Consider the following 16,011-nt stretch of genomic DNA (forward strand, 5'->3'; position numbering starts at 1 on the left):
CCTCTTCGATCAAAGAGAATTCATCTGTTAAGAGAAACACGATAGATTACTTATAAATATATGATTGCGTGATACTGTGGAATATACCTCATTGTCTTTTCGTTAGGCTATTTTACTTTTTGAAAATCTCTCAAAGGAATATGGAAATACTGTTTCAAGGAAATAAACTTTGCGATTAGAACTTTGAATATTCGACGAGATATCTGATCATTTTGAACGATTACTTTTTGATTTCTCAATGTCCTTCTTTGACAATCGCTATTATTATCTTAACAAAAGGTTTCTAGCCGTAATCGGCCAATGGCCATTTCAATCGCGACTGAAGAGTAACATGATGTTTGCCATTACATCTTTGTCCACTTTCAGTTTTATATCCTTTCAGGTATTTAAAGAAACGTACAACAAAAAAATCAGCATTGATAATTCGTTTCTGATTTTCGATAGCTTTGGGGCTTAGCAGCTGGGATAACAGATCTGAGCATTATTATGGAAAACGCTTCTCAGATACTGGTGAATAGTATGATTGCTATAAAGCTCATTAATTGCGTGTTTACTAATGACAAAGTTCGTATCTTTCGGCTGTATGAAAAGTTAATTGTATCTGAATGTGATTGTATGTGAATGATTTTTTCGAGCTATAGATGAAAGTACTTCTGGAGGACATTAAAAAGACATGGAAGATAGAACATACAGATGCAGAAAAAAAAATATTACAACATTACGCAGAGAAAAGCAGAACTTTCACGATAGGATACGCCAGTAAGTTACCTTTATTTTAAAATTTGTTCATTTTTTTTTTCTGTCAGATACATATTTGGCAATATATGAGAAATTAATTTTAGTTCTTTATCTTCTCTTTTACTTCGTTCTTGTTATATTGTTATTATTTGTCCAAAATAATGTTTTTTTTCTTCATTCTTTTTTAAATATTTCCGAAAGCATTATACCAGTAAGATTATATTTGCAAATTTTTTTTGAATGCAATCCACACTTTCGTTGTTTTTATTAAATAAACTCCGGTTTTTTTTTAAATTGTAACTTTTGAAATATATAGAGGAAAAGAAGTGACTTATATTTCCAGTTATTTTATATGCGACATGGCTTTTCTACTCAACGACATCAATTGTTGTTAGCGGAATCTATATGATTTTACCGATAAACGAAACATACACTGCCAAGTTTCTATATCGTATGGATCATGTTCTTGACATAGACAAATATTTCAAACTGTTGATGCTTCACGGATTTATTAGCGTATTTTACTTATCTTCTGTGCCATTAGCTGTCGATACAACGTTTACACTTTGCACCCATCACATCTGCGCATTGTTCGAATGCTTACGGTCAGTTGCTCTCGCAAAGAAGACTATATCAAGGCTGTATCAAGAAGGCTTTTAAAAAATTACGATATTATAATTTTTAAGCAGTTATAACATAGAGCGCATACGAGGCTTAGATTTTGTATTACTCGAACCAAATATTAAGGATGATGAAGCATATCATAACATAATTGGCTGCATCAAATCATATCAACATGCCTTAAAGTTAGTATTAATGTAGTTACGTGCATGTATGCGTGCGCGCGTGTGTAATACTTCCACAGCATATTTTAGAGATAAAGATAAAGTAGAAATTAGAAAGAAAAAATCCTAATACGAAAATGTTAAGACTGCAATAATTTTTAAAATTATAAGCTAATTTTAATTGCTTATAAATCAAAAATTATTTTACTTTTATAGTTTCTATTATTATTTCTGGATTGTTTTGAACATTTTAAGACAGAAATATTAATATAAAATTGTCGAAGTTATAATAGTTTGATAAATTGTAATTGGAAAACTATTGTAGCTTTAACACATTTTAATTCATATTAGGATTTTTTACTATAAGGGAGACCGAAGTCAGTAAATAGACTATAGAGATAGAACTTGTGTAGCACAGAAACTTATAGCAACATTGTTGCAACATTTCAATGTTGCATACTGCAATACAATGTTGCAGAAACATTGCGAAGACTTCTTTTTGTAATATTACTTCAGCAATGTTGCAGCAGTATTTAAAATATTTTCAGCAAGAGATAATTGATACAAGAGTCATCCTGTCCTTGTTAAAAAATCAGTAAGAAACAAAGACAAGAATGAACTCTTGTTACTGTGTCGATTTATGCCTCTGCTAGAAAATTCGCTTTGAGTGTTAAGACTTGTATATATTGATTTGTATATAACCCAATAAAGTAAGAACCTAGACATAATGGAAGAATTAATGATCATGTTTACACGGTACATTTAATCGGGTTTTATAACATCTGTAGCTACGAAACTGACCAATCTCATAACTATATTCCTCTGAAAAATGGAATGAATTAAGTTTCTAACTATATTATTAAATATTATTAAACTCGATTAATTTATTTCTACCAATATAGATTAATTTTAATCTCAGTTCAACTTATCTTCATCTTTTTCTAGTTATATATAATTTATAAGAATTGTGCTTATAATTTATAGATGTAAAACAATTAGAAGTAAGGATTAAATATAATGCACAATGGACACAATAATAAGATATAAGACATATGATATAAAAAATTAGAAGTAGGAGTTAAATGTAACATACAATGAATATGACTTCCTAATTAATTATGTACAAATAAAATATGACTTTATTAATTATGTCTTTATATTTTATAGGCGTGTTCCGATATACACTGCCAATATTGAAAATCTACAATATGTAACGTGAACTATAAATTTTCAGTACTGACTGTGGGCGGAACACTTATAAAATATAAAGACATAATTATAAAGTCATATTTTATTTGTATTCGTTTTATGTTACATTTAACTCCTATTTCTATTTTTTTATATTTAAATTTATATAGTACAAAATCTTATAATTACGTATCAATATTTTTAAAACGGACATTTTTATGTTGCTGCAATGTTACTGAAATATTTTTCAACATTTTTGCAATGTTTCAATCTTGCAATGTTTCTGCAATATTTCTGTGCTGTATGGAAGTAGAATAATCGATGCTACATTAAAACAAGAAGATTGAAAAATAATGATAAATATTTCGCATAGGAGCAAAATGAACTAAACTGAAAAAAAAAGTCCTCTCTCATTTTGCAATTTTTGCAATACTTAACAAGATTAATTGCTAAAAATTAATCTTCAAAAATTTTTTATTGAAATATTATCAACTTTACAGAAAAACTGTAAGAGACGAAAATTGTTAATTTTTTTCTCATAAAGCTCTAGAATTTTTTAAGAATTTTTTAATACCATACTTTCTCATGTTGGAAAAAATGAGTACTAAAAAATTGATAAATAATTCTGAAAAAAATTCGTAGAGTTCTATGAGAAGAAAATAAACAATTTTTGTCTTTTGCAGTTTTTTTATAAAGTTAATAGTATTTGAAAAATAAATTATTGAAGATCAATTTTCGGCAATTTTTAGTAATTAATATCTTGTTAATTATTGCAAAAATTGCAATAATATACATATATAGTATACATTACATGATATAGATTTGGTTAGATTAGGTCTCCTATAAGATTTATATTGTTTAACATTAGATTTATTTAAATAGATTATGGTTGAAATGTCTATTTTGATATATATTATTTTGTAAGAATTATTAAATATTAGTAACTAACAATCAGCTTTTCTTAATCCTTGATATCTTTTAAATTGTTCTATTCAATTGAGCTTTATGTCTTAATCATGATAAATAGACTAAATTATTTCATTATTTCATTATTTTACATGTAGATTTTCTGATGTGCTCTCATCTAACTATGCAACATCATTTTTCTTTCTACTGGGCAATGTAATTATATCCTTGAGCTTTGGCGCGGCTCAGGTAAATATTTGAATCATTATATATAGAAGCTGTTTTTTAATTTCAAAACATTTAATAAAGTTGCGTAATTTAAGTTGATAATGATAGACAATCAACTAGAAGAAATTGTCAGACTTTTTGCTGTTACTTTAGCGCAATTATTACACATATATTTCCTAAGTTTGATTTCTCAAAGATTGATCGATCACAGCAGCGGACTTCAAAACGTAATGTACGCAATTTAATTACATTTGTTAATAATATTTTTTTTAAGTAATATAAAAATAAGTAATAAAAAAATATATTAAATAATTAAATAAAAAAGGACATAAAATAAAAAAAACATACATCATATCTATTTCAGTTTTATATATTTATTTTTCGTTTTAAACAATTAAGTGGTCAATGACGTCATTTTGTAGACTAAAATTACATAAACAACTAAAGAGTAAAATATATTAACAGTTACAGCTGTGATTGGTATAAGATTTCGAGGAGATCGAAACATCTCTTGAGCTTTACTTTGCTGCGTAGTACTAAGCCGTGTCAATTAATAGCTGGTAATATGTTCGTAATGTCGATGGAGAATTTTAGCTCGGTACGTGCAAACGTAATATTATTTCGATAATTATTTAAAATATAATATTGTAACATTATTTTCAGATCTTAAAAGTATCTTTATCATACTTTACGATGCTTACGTCACTACAATAAGAATTGTAATTGAAGGTTTATAACGGAGTTATAAATATAATATATAATTACCATTGAAATATCAATATCATTATTATTTTCATATTTATCCAAATTTTATTAACTATATTAAATATTACACATAAATTTAAATGTTTTGCTTTGCACTAATAAAAATATTGTTAAAATTATTTCAAAATTGTATAGGCTCTATGAAGTAAATTAACTATTACTAAAAATCTTTAAGAGCCGACGCTAGTTGTGCGAAACATAAGTTTATTAATATTAAGCTAGTAAAGCTAGCTTTAATGGACGATATACTTGATGGAAATTGAATGGATGTGATCTGGTAACTTAAGCTAACAATTACACATATTTGATGACCAAATAATATTTGTAAATTGCATATATCTTAATGTAAATCTCACTGAGTTAGTCTTTTTAATTGATGTATTACAATTAATGATTGTTACTGAAAAAGACCCTAATCGTGGGTCGAAAGCGTTTTAATGTACTAGCTTAATAAATTTATGTTTCGTACAACAATTAGTGTCAGCTCTTAAAGGTTTTTTTATTAATAGTTCCTTATTAAAATATTTAATTTGTATTGATATAAATCACTTCTTTTACATGAAATAAAATCATAATATAATAAATAATAAATATAGACATAAATAAATTGTCATTTTGTCGCAATTATTATTTAGATATAATTATTAAATAAATAATTATTTGGAACAAAGTTGCAAATTATACAGTTTTTTATTGATAACTTTTAAATCCATGATGGACTTTTAAATCCATGATTATATCCAAATGAATTTACCATCATGGCACACAAATACATTCAGTATGTACACTAGGGGTGCGTTCTGAGTCACGCATGAAACGCATGATCGGAACGCACTCTATCATGTATACATATAATAGTGCCAATGTACTGAAAACAACATACGTATTATTATTAAGTAAAATTATTTTTAAAACATTATAATTTAATTATCTTCGATTCCTCTGTAAATCGAATCTTCTTTTACATTTAAAATTATACGATCTTCCATATTATCAACCTAATACTAAATGCATGCTTTAAAAAATACGCATATTATATACAACTATCTAACTCACTATTGGTAAAGTTATATGTAAATAATCAAGAGAGAGAGAGAGAGACAGAAGATCCAGAATGGGGAAGTAAGCATCTGGTAATCTAATAAGAGTCAAGTTATAAGGGGCAATCTCTGATTGATCAGATTTCGAATCACTTTTAACGCCGCTATTTGCAGATATTTTCAATGTGGTAGTGAATCTGTGAATTGATATGAGCAACTGTTTCATGGCGTGGAAGACGCAATTGCGAAAGCGGATTATCAATTGATGATCTCAGCGATTCCGTTTCATTCTTGTTCCACAATTCGAGCTATGTGAAGTTTCTCTTATTCTTAAAATATTTTTGCATTTTCTTAGATATTTATGAGACATCACATCAATTTGAGAGTCACTTTGATGACCATCATGTTGCTCGGAGGAAGAAGCAGAAAAGAAAATGGAAGTATCTTCTGCAGATGATACATCTAGTTCTGATGGGTGAAATTTCTGCATGTTCAAAATAATGATTTTTTAGTGAACTTTACTTTGATTATTCAGTAATTTTGATTTTATTACATGATCTACAATAATTCTCCCATAAAAAATTATTTCGAGATCTTGCCTTCACTGATTGAATCATTTCGAGATTTTCAAGGATATATGAGTTTGGAGTGTACGGGTTTAGAGTTTGAAGATTGAGAGTTTAAGTAATTTGATTTGGTTTATTGTTCATGGTTGTGGTTCTACGTACATAAGAATTTATAATCTGTGTTTTATTTTATTTGCGATGTGAATTGTGTGATTGTGGATCTTCTTATTATGTATATCTCATAAATGTGACGAGATATGAATTTTTGGGAAACAGATTCTATTTCAGCACGTCAGAATATGTAGGTCTTCCTTCCGGAACAAAATTTTTACTTTTTTTATTTTATGGTCTTGTGCTATTATTTATATTATCCAAGAACTCTACTTGTTCCTAAAAACATGTTTTTTTGAATTTGTTTGATTTTTTTCTGTAATTTCTATATTGAAAGGATCATTCCCAGAAAATCCCAAAATATCTTGGAATCGTGTGAGATCCATATAAAAAAATCTGTCCAAAATCACACATATTCTTATTGGCCATTATTTATTTACTTCATTTAAGAATTCCGCTCGTTCTCGAAAACATATTTTTTAACTTTGTTTAATTAACTTTTTTTTACAATTTTTATTGTAAAAGAGAAAAATCTCAAAATACATATCTTGAAATTATGTAAGAATTATATTGAAGGCCTATCATACCTCATTGGTCAATATTTTTTTCTGTATTTTACGTATTTTCAAGTTCGTTTATTCCATTTTGTGGGAATTATTCCTGATGAAATTTATAAAGTAAAATATTTAAGAGTTAACATAAAAGAAAAATAAGCCTTTTTTTGAAGATCAAGGAAAATGATTTTTAAGGAAGTTTGATTTGCGAGCAAAATTTAGAATATGAAACGCATCTTGATTTGCTATAAAGAACAAAAATCCATGTAAAATAGAAATTTAAAAATGATTATTCTTTCGGAAAAAATCATTTTCGAAAAAAAAACATTTCAAAGCATCATGAGCCTTGGACAGAAGAATAAAATAACACTTTGAGACTGATCGATGATGGGCCCAAAAACCCATCTAATTGACTCATCTCCTTTTATCTGCAGCAGCATTGTATATTTAATATAATGCAAAAATACTAAACTGGATAGAATTAATTATTTCACTATATATCGACTTTATTATTTTGATTTAAATAAAATAAGACAGTTTTATCTTTGCGATTCTGCAGCAGTTTGGATACATATCATTTATTTTATAGTTTTAGGAATTTCACTTGATTTATAAAACGATGGATACATACAATGTATAGTCGTAGTTATAGATCTCTTCGATCACAAAGAGAATTTGTCTGTTTGTGCGATCTAGATAGACATCTATCTAGATAGACATTTAGTAGTAATTGAGTCAATACGAAAAGGTGGACACACACACACACACACACACACACACACACACACACACACACACACACACACACATGGAATGAGCTCGATGGCTCATCCATAATATATTATTTCTAATCATTAATTAGAACTGCCGCAGTAGTATCACGAGTTAAATTGACTAGTAATTTAACAAATTTTTGATTTGCATCTTCGAAATGATCTTAATAATGTTGAATGACATATTAAAATCTGTAAATAATTAATTTTTATTGCGAAAAATATTACCCCGGCCGAGAGTCGAACCCGGATCTCTTGCATTCCGTGCGAGCATCTTAAGTTTTTAGACTACCGAGACCTTAGTAACATTCTTCGCAATAATTGGCATATGAAGGAACAATGTCTCTTTAGGCGACATAAATAAACAATATAATATATTATAGGATCGTATATGTGATAACACAAAACTATAGAAATCAAAGCCTTAAACGATCTAGATGGATCTTAATGCTTGTATGATTCTTATGTGAATTTATATACTACATATGTAACCCCAGAAAGGCGTGCCGAAATAATTTTTTTTTGGTCTTGAAACGCTAACTCTATTAAACTACCGTTAACACTCCCCCGTCAGAATATGTATAAAGTATAGCAGAAGAAAGACATTTTTTAAACTTAATTTAATAACTTTTGAATATACAGTGACCATAAGTTAAAATCTTTTGAAAGTCACACAGGGTCATGGCCTATAATAAGGTCAAGTTCATTGGCGCGATGTCCGTTAATCTGAATAATTTTCATTTATTTTTTAACAATGCCTAAAATATATAAAAATTTTTATGCAACATTTTGCATACACAAAATTATATATTAAAAATATACATTTTAATATTACATTTATCAAATATACATTTAAATATTAAAAATATACATTTTAATATTAGGCGTAGTAAAAAGAAATCCATTATTTTTGCATGAAATTGAATGGAAAAATAATGGATTTCTTTTTACTACACCTAATATTACACTATATTTGAGTTTATAAGAACAACCGTTTTCTACATTATGATAATGATATCATTGAAATCGGATATGTAATTATTGTAATAAGGAGATCTATGATTTGTTATCCAGAAGATAATTACAAATAGAAATATTTTTGTTCCCATATGTATATTATTAAAAATTTTAATCTTTTACAATTTTTACAATATTACATTTCTTATTCTCATTTCTTAATTAATTTTCAATTAAGCTTCTACCTTAGTAAATTTAATAAATTATAATAATTTGTATGCAATTATATAATTGTGTACACAGTAAAAAATTATATATTTGTGTTGAATTAAATCATTTATTCACGTTCATGTTAGTTTGTGTTAAATTTTTTAATTTAACATTCGAGACATGAATATGAATCGAATATGAATATGTTATTTAAAGATTATGTGTGATTAAAATGATACTCAACATTTCTTAGTGTCAAAATAACACAATTTATGAATAAGTGAACAAATAACATAAACATAAAATGTTTTAAAATATAAATTCTAAGATGAATCAAATGTTGATTAATTTAACATATCATAAATTAATTTTAATTAACTAAAAAAATACTAAACTAAAAATGCTTCCATAAAAAATATGTTGATTTGTTTCCAAACTATGACTTTTTTGTATTTATTCTCTTATATACATAATATTTTTAACATATTCATCTTGTGTTAAATTAACCAAAAAATTTGAGTGGACGTTTGGCTATTTAATAATTGCTTGCTATTAATAATTAATGTTAATGTTAATGATTAATGTTAATAATTAATTAATGTTAAATTTTGACACACTTTTTTTAACAGTGTGGAAAAGTAAAAAAAAATATAATTAAAAATATTCAAAAGTTAGCTACAAATTATACTTCAAATAATATTACATTATAGGAGTGAACAAAATCGTTTATCGAATATAAAAAATTTAAAAACTTATTAAAAAATTAATATATTAATTATCTAAAAAATTCTTACCTAATTACAAACTAAATTATTTGAAAACTTTCACAGTGAAAAGTTTAATATGACAATAATTAATTGTTTTCAAAAATGTCATGAAAATCCTCAACATAAATTTCTACGTATTCTGAAATAGTCTATGTGTATAATGATATATGATCTTTGTATATTATGTGTTATTACTGGGTTGTCCGGAAAGTTCGTGCCGATGTTGAAGGAAAATTGAAACGCAGAAGATTTAAATTTTAGTATACATTTATTAAATTATATAGATTAGTCGGCACGAACTTTTCGTATAATCCAATATATTAAAACATTTTTGTTGCGCATATTATATCAACATAATAATACGTAACATTTTTTAAAAATAATGAAAGCATCACTCACATATTGCAGTGTAATATTCTCGTGAAGAACGAAGCAGCAAATAATCATAATAAATCTTGCAGTCGGTAGTAGGTATGTCATATATCTTATTAGATTTTAATAGAAAAATATAAATAAATAGTATGTATAAGTGTCAAATATATAATATATTTATACAATATATATTTTCATATTATAAAACTCTAAGAAATATTTTTATATTCATCTTTGTATTTACAATATTATATCTTTTGATATATTGTTTTAATTTGTTTAGACACATTTCTGTTTAATAAACAATTAACTGCACAACTTATTGTTTGCTATAAATCAAATTATTGCTTTTAACTATTTTATAAATGATAATATTTTTTTATTTCATAATATAGAAATATATATCTAAAATAATTGACGTATGGCGACTTATATGAAGTATAACTGCTGTCTTCTTTGTATTACAAAAGCGAATATATTATTCAGAATTAAACGCTATCATCTGTGTTGCTTCATACAATGTCAGTGGCATGCGAAATTAAAATTGTAGGACTCTGCGTGTCACTCGCTTGCGGGAGTCGTTTCCCCTTTATTACTTATTCTATTTAATTCAACATATTATATGTATATTTCTCTTTGCGAAAGCATCGACACCCCAAGAGAATATTAAATGAACCGTGCGGAGGATTGACGGAAACCTTACCTTCAGCTATTCAAGAATTCCGCTTGAAAATGAATCAACCAATGGACGTTTTTGATACCCGATATTTTCGAGTTAACAAGCTATTGTTGTCATTTCTCGGCTTGTGGCCAATGCAATCTAACAAAAAGAAATTTTTTTATTGTACAATGTTTGGTATATTGATTCTATTACTGCCGCAGGTATAAATTCTTGTACATAAGTTAGAAAAAAATCGTAAGAAAATTAATATTGAAATTTACAATATATAAATTTTCTAAAATTGTTAGTAATTTTTACGCTATTTAAATTACTTTATAATGTTATACAAAAAGTTATATATCCCATATTAGATTCAATATAATTTATTAATAGATTGCATTCTTGTTCAAACGCATGAGAAATTTGAACGACTTTTACGATGTTCTATTAACTTTTATTGGCACCTTTTTATGTCTCTTCAAAACAATTAGTCTCCATTGGCAGACTGAAAAAGTAAGTTCGCCGCAATGCAGAATGTTTTTTTTTGTCTAAGAAAAATTGGTATGACTGCAGTTTAGAATGCTCCTTCAGCATATTCGTCACGATTGGTGCTTATCGACGAAATACAATGATATGTGGATTTTAATGGAATACATGGAGAGAAATCGAATATTCACGCTAGTCTACTCAAGTACACTTACACAAAAAAATGTTACGATTGCCACAATCAAAAATAATAATTTTCGCCCATCAATACATTTGATTGTGGTAACTATAAGATGGATTTATCTTTATAGCCATAACCGTCAAGATATGTCAATCTTATACGGTTATATAATTGTATATAGTTCTTTTAACCAAAAAATGTATTAATGGGCGACTTTTGATTGTGGCAATCGTAGACATTTTTTCTGTGTAACGATAAGTATTATACTCATTAATCGTTTTTCTAAGCAATTATGCAAAGCAATTATGCAATTATGTGTTTCCTTTTATTAGTTTTTGCAAGTACAAGCATAGCCAGTTTTGTAACAGCACCACTCATCATACCGTTACTTGAGAGTATATTAATGTCAAATATAACAAGATCAAAGCGAATGCCGCACCCGACAGAATTCTTCTTGGATATGGAAAAGTATTATTACATTCTTTTGATAATTACGTTTGTAGGATACGCAGTATGCGGTATAATAGTAATCGCAACCGATACTATCTATTTCGCCCTGCTGCAACATACTTGTGGTATATTAGCTATACTGAGGTATTCTAACTTTGCTTTGATTTACTTATCGATTTATAATAAAATACAATGTTACTCTTATGTAGTATATGACTATATACTTACAGTTATCATTTGGCTGCATATGATAAATCGAAAAAATGTTTTAATCCCACATCTAAAGGGAATACAGATGTTGACAACATGGTGCATTGTATACAACTACAAATCAGAATAGAGAGGTTCTTATAATAAATCGAGCAAAATTAAGATATATCAGAAAATATTATTAATGATTTTCCTATTTCTATTTGTTATCAATTTCCTATTTCTATTTGTTATCTATTTGTTAGATTAATCTACTTGATTGAGACGACCTTCGCGATATGTCTTTCCGCTGATGTTGGCTTAGGAGTTCTACTTCAATGTTCTGGATGTGTTAGGGTTATTATAAACATTTAATACACAATTAATATTTATTTAATAAATTATTAGTCCACTATTACATACTGCGACGGAAAATATTTTCGTATTGTTTCAAAACGAATCGCTAATATAGAATTTTTGCAGATTGTCACTTGTACGGAATTGGCAAGAAACGGTCCACTTGTAATTATTCAATCTCTTCGATTTTTTTTTACTAGCTGGCTAGGACAGCAAATAATAGATCACAGTTCTCAAATTTCTGTTGCCGCGTAAGTTATTAATGTAATTAATTATTTATTATTGAAATTATTGATGTAAATAATGTATGTCATTATTAATGTAAATAATGATGACTAATTTGAAAATTATAAAATTTTTAGATATAATGGAATATGGTACCAAATGTCTTTAGAAGCAAAAAAGATGTTGCTATTATTAATAATGAAGTGTCAAAAACCGTATCACATAACTGCGGCGAAATTATATGCAATCTGTTTGGAAAGTTACAGTTCGGTATGATAAAATTCAATACATAAATATTAGCTGCAAAAATAAGTAAATTTCAAATTTAAATTTTTGTATAAATTTATTTGGTGATTATTTAGATTAACGGACCTTGATCTTGACTAAGTTGTCAAGGTCATACTGGATAATTTTCAAAAAATATTAGGTGTTACGTCGGTCACAGGTGTGTGTTCGTCCAAAAGTTATTAACAAATAAAATTTAAAAAATAATGTCTTATTTCTAAGTTGTATGTTTACTACATGCAATATTGAAAACTACCTTATACACTTCCTTAGAGGCATTTGATTTTCCATGTGATGGAATTTTCCACTGTACATTTAAAAGTTATTAACAAATTAAGTTTAAAAATAATGTCTTATTTCTGCTATCTTACGCCCCGAGGTAGAGAAAAGGTGAAGGTGGAACTTTTTTCATGTGGAAAATCATATGCCCGTCAATATATGTATAAAGTATGTATAGCAGAAATAAGATATAATTTTTTAAACTTAATTTGTTAATAACTTTTGAATGTGTGTAATACAGTGATCGTCAACTTCTTTTGAAAATCACACAGGATTATGGCCTTGACATTTGATAAGGTCATTGGTTCGATGTTCATTAATCTGAATAATTTCCACTTATTTTTTAACAGTGTCTAAAATATATAAAAATATTTTATTCAATTTTGCATAAAATTATATATAAAAAATATATATTTTAATATTACATTATATTTTTAAGTTCATGAGAACATCCGCTTACTACGTTACAGTAATGATATCATTCAACTCGGATATGTAATCATTTGTAATATAGAGATCTGTGATTTGTTGTCAAGAAGGTAATTATAAATAGAAGTATTTTTGTTATTATATGTATTATCAAAAATTTTAATTTTTTATAATTTTTACAATATTATATTTCTTATTCTCATTTCTTAATTAATTTTCAATCATGCTTCTACCCTAGTAAATTTAATAAATTATAGTAATTTGTATGTAATTATAAATTCGTGTACCTACACAGTAAAAAATTGTGTATTTGTGTTAAACCGTCCACTCACGTGGACGTTTAATTTCATGTTAATAGTTTCTATTGAATTTTTTAACATATTCGAGTATTAAATTGACATAATATGAATATTTATTTAAAGATTACATTTTAAAATGATATTTGACAATTCTTAGTGTCAAAAAATAACAATAATAAATAAGTGAACAAATAACATAAACATAAAATGTAAATTCTATGATGAATCAATAAAATATTGATAAATTTTGCATATTATAAATTCTAATTAATAGAAAAGTATATGTTTCCATAAAAAATATGTCGGTTTGTTTCCAAACTGTGACATTTTTTTGTATTTATTCTCTTATATATATTTTTAACTTTTTAACATATTCATCTTGTGTTAAATTAATTGAAAAATTTGAATGGACTGTTTGGAATTTATGTTAAATTTGACATACATAACATAATTTTTCTGATGTGGAAATCAATAAAATAATGTGGAAATCAATAAAAAAAAATATAATTAAAAGTATTCAAAAATTAGTTACAAATTATGCTTCAAATAATATTACATTAGAGGAGCAAACAGAATCCTTTATCGATTATAAAAAGTTTATAATTTATTTAAAAAATAATATCAATTATTAAAAAAATTATGACAAAGATGACCTCTTATCTAATTAAAAACTAAATTATTTGAAAATTTTTACAATAAAAAATTTAATATGGCAATAATTAGTCGTAAGCATTAGTTTGCAAATGTCATGACAACATGAATTCCTACGTATTCTGAAATACCATAGTCTGTGTCTATAATGATATATGATCTTTGTATATTACGTGTCATTATATTAAAACATTTTTGTTGCGCATACATCAATATAATAATGTAACATTTTTTAAAGATAATGTAATATTACTCACATATAGCACAGTAATATTGTCAATGCGTGAAGAACGAAGCAGCAAATAATCATCATGAATCTGACAGTTGTTAGTATGTCATATACATTAGATCTCAAAAGAAAAATACAAATTTTAATTGTTAAATATATAATATATATATTTATACAATATATATTTATTCAATATATATTTATATAATATATATTTATACAATATTTATTTTCATATTACAAAACTCTAAGAAATATTTTTATATTCATCTTTGTACTTACAATAGAATTATCTTTTGATATTGTTTTAATTTGTTTAAACATATTTCTATCAAATAAACAATCTATTACTGCGCAACTTACTGTTTGCTGTAAATCAAATTATTGCTTTTAACCATTTTATAAATGAATATTTTTTATTTTATAGATATATACAAAGTGTCCCGTAAATTTTTACTCAGCGCTTTTATGTAGATAGAGAGGACTAAACTGAATCGAAAAATCGTTTATCATTTTGCAATATTCACAATAGTTAACAAGACATTAATTATAAAAAGAAATACGATGGCTCGATTTGAATAAATCAAAATATAAAAGATTGAGCAACGAGCCAGATATAAATACAAAAGACTATTTAATAATATTAGATTACACATGTTTTAACTCCTTATCGAGTCATTTTCAATGTTAGAAAACAATTTAAATTTACAAAATAATAACGTCGGAATATGTAAACCTTAACAAATAACAACATCTGATTACGAAATCATACAGAATAGTTATAAATACTGGTAAAATTTTCCTTCCATAAGTGATGTTAAAAATTGCATAACCAAATCAATTCGAATGTAACAAGTTCATCTTTGTAAAATTCATGTCTATAAACGGAGTTAACACTATGATTGATTAAAGTCTTTAACGCTTGTTGTAAAAAACTATACTTTTAAATACTTTGTTGTATAAAATAGTAAATCCAATTATAAAAGAAAAATTCATTATGTAAAAACAATCTGCCAGTTCGTTGTTAAAAGATTGCAGTAATAATGTAGACAACGCTATAATACTATATATTAATTACTAAAAATTACTAAATATTGGTCTTCAATAATTTTTTACTCAAATATTATCAACTTTACAGAAAAACTACAAAAGACAAAAATCATTTATTTTCTTCTCATCGAATTCTAAGAATTTTTTCAGAATTTTTTGTCAACTTTTTAGTACCGCATTTTATTATTTTTACCAACATGAGAAAATATGTATTAAAAAATTCTGAAAAAATTTTCTTCAGAACTTTGTGACAAAAAAATAAATAATTTTCTCTCATTGT

General features: G+C 26.2%; 1 protein-coding gene across 1 annotated transcript; it reads left to right on the forward strand.

The window, feature by feature from the left end:
* The first annotated feature begins 238 nt into the window (after positions 1-238).
* LOC105626193 (odorant receptor 13a-like) lies at positions 239-4,559 on the forward strand. Its single transcript, XM_012207501.1, has 9 exons — positions 239-382; positions 445-564; positions 642-759; positions 1,082-1,343; positions 1,428-1,544; positions 3,776-3,860; positions 3,941-4,077; positions 4,293-4,443; positions 4,509-4,559. Exons 1-9 carry the CDS (start codon positions 239-241, stop codon positions 4,557-4,559), a joined length of 1,185 nt encoding a protein of 394 aa, XP_012062891.1.
* Positions 4,560-16,011: the final 11,452 nt, after the last annotated feature.

This window comes from Atta cephalotes, assembly GCF_000143395.1.
Source record: "Atta cephalotes unplaced genomic scaffold scaffold00004, whole genome shotgun sequence".
NCBI classification, from domain to species: domain Eukaryota; kingdom Metazoa; phylum Arthropoda; class Insecta; order Hymenoptera; family Formicidae; genus Atta; species Atta cephalotes.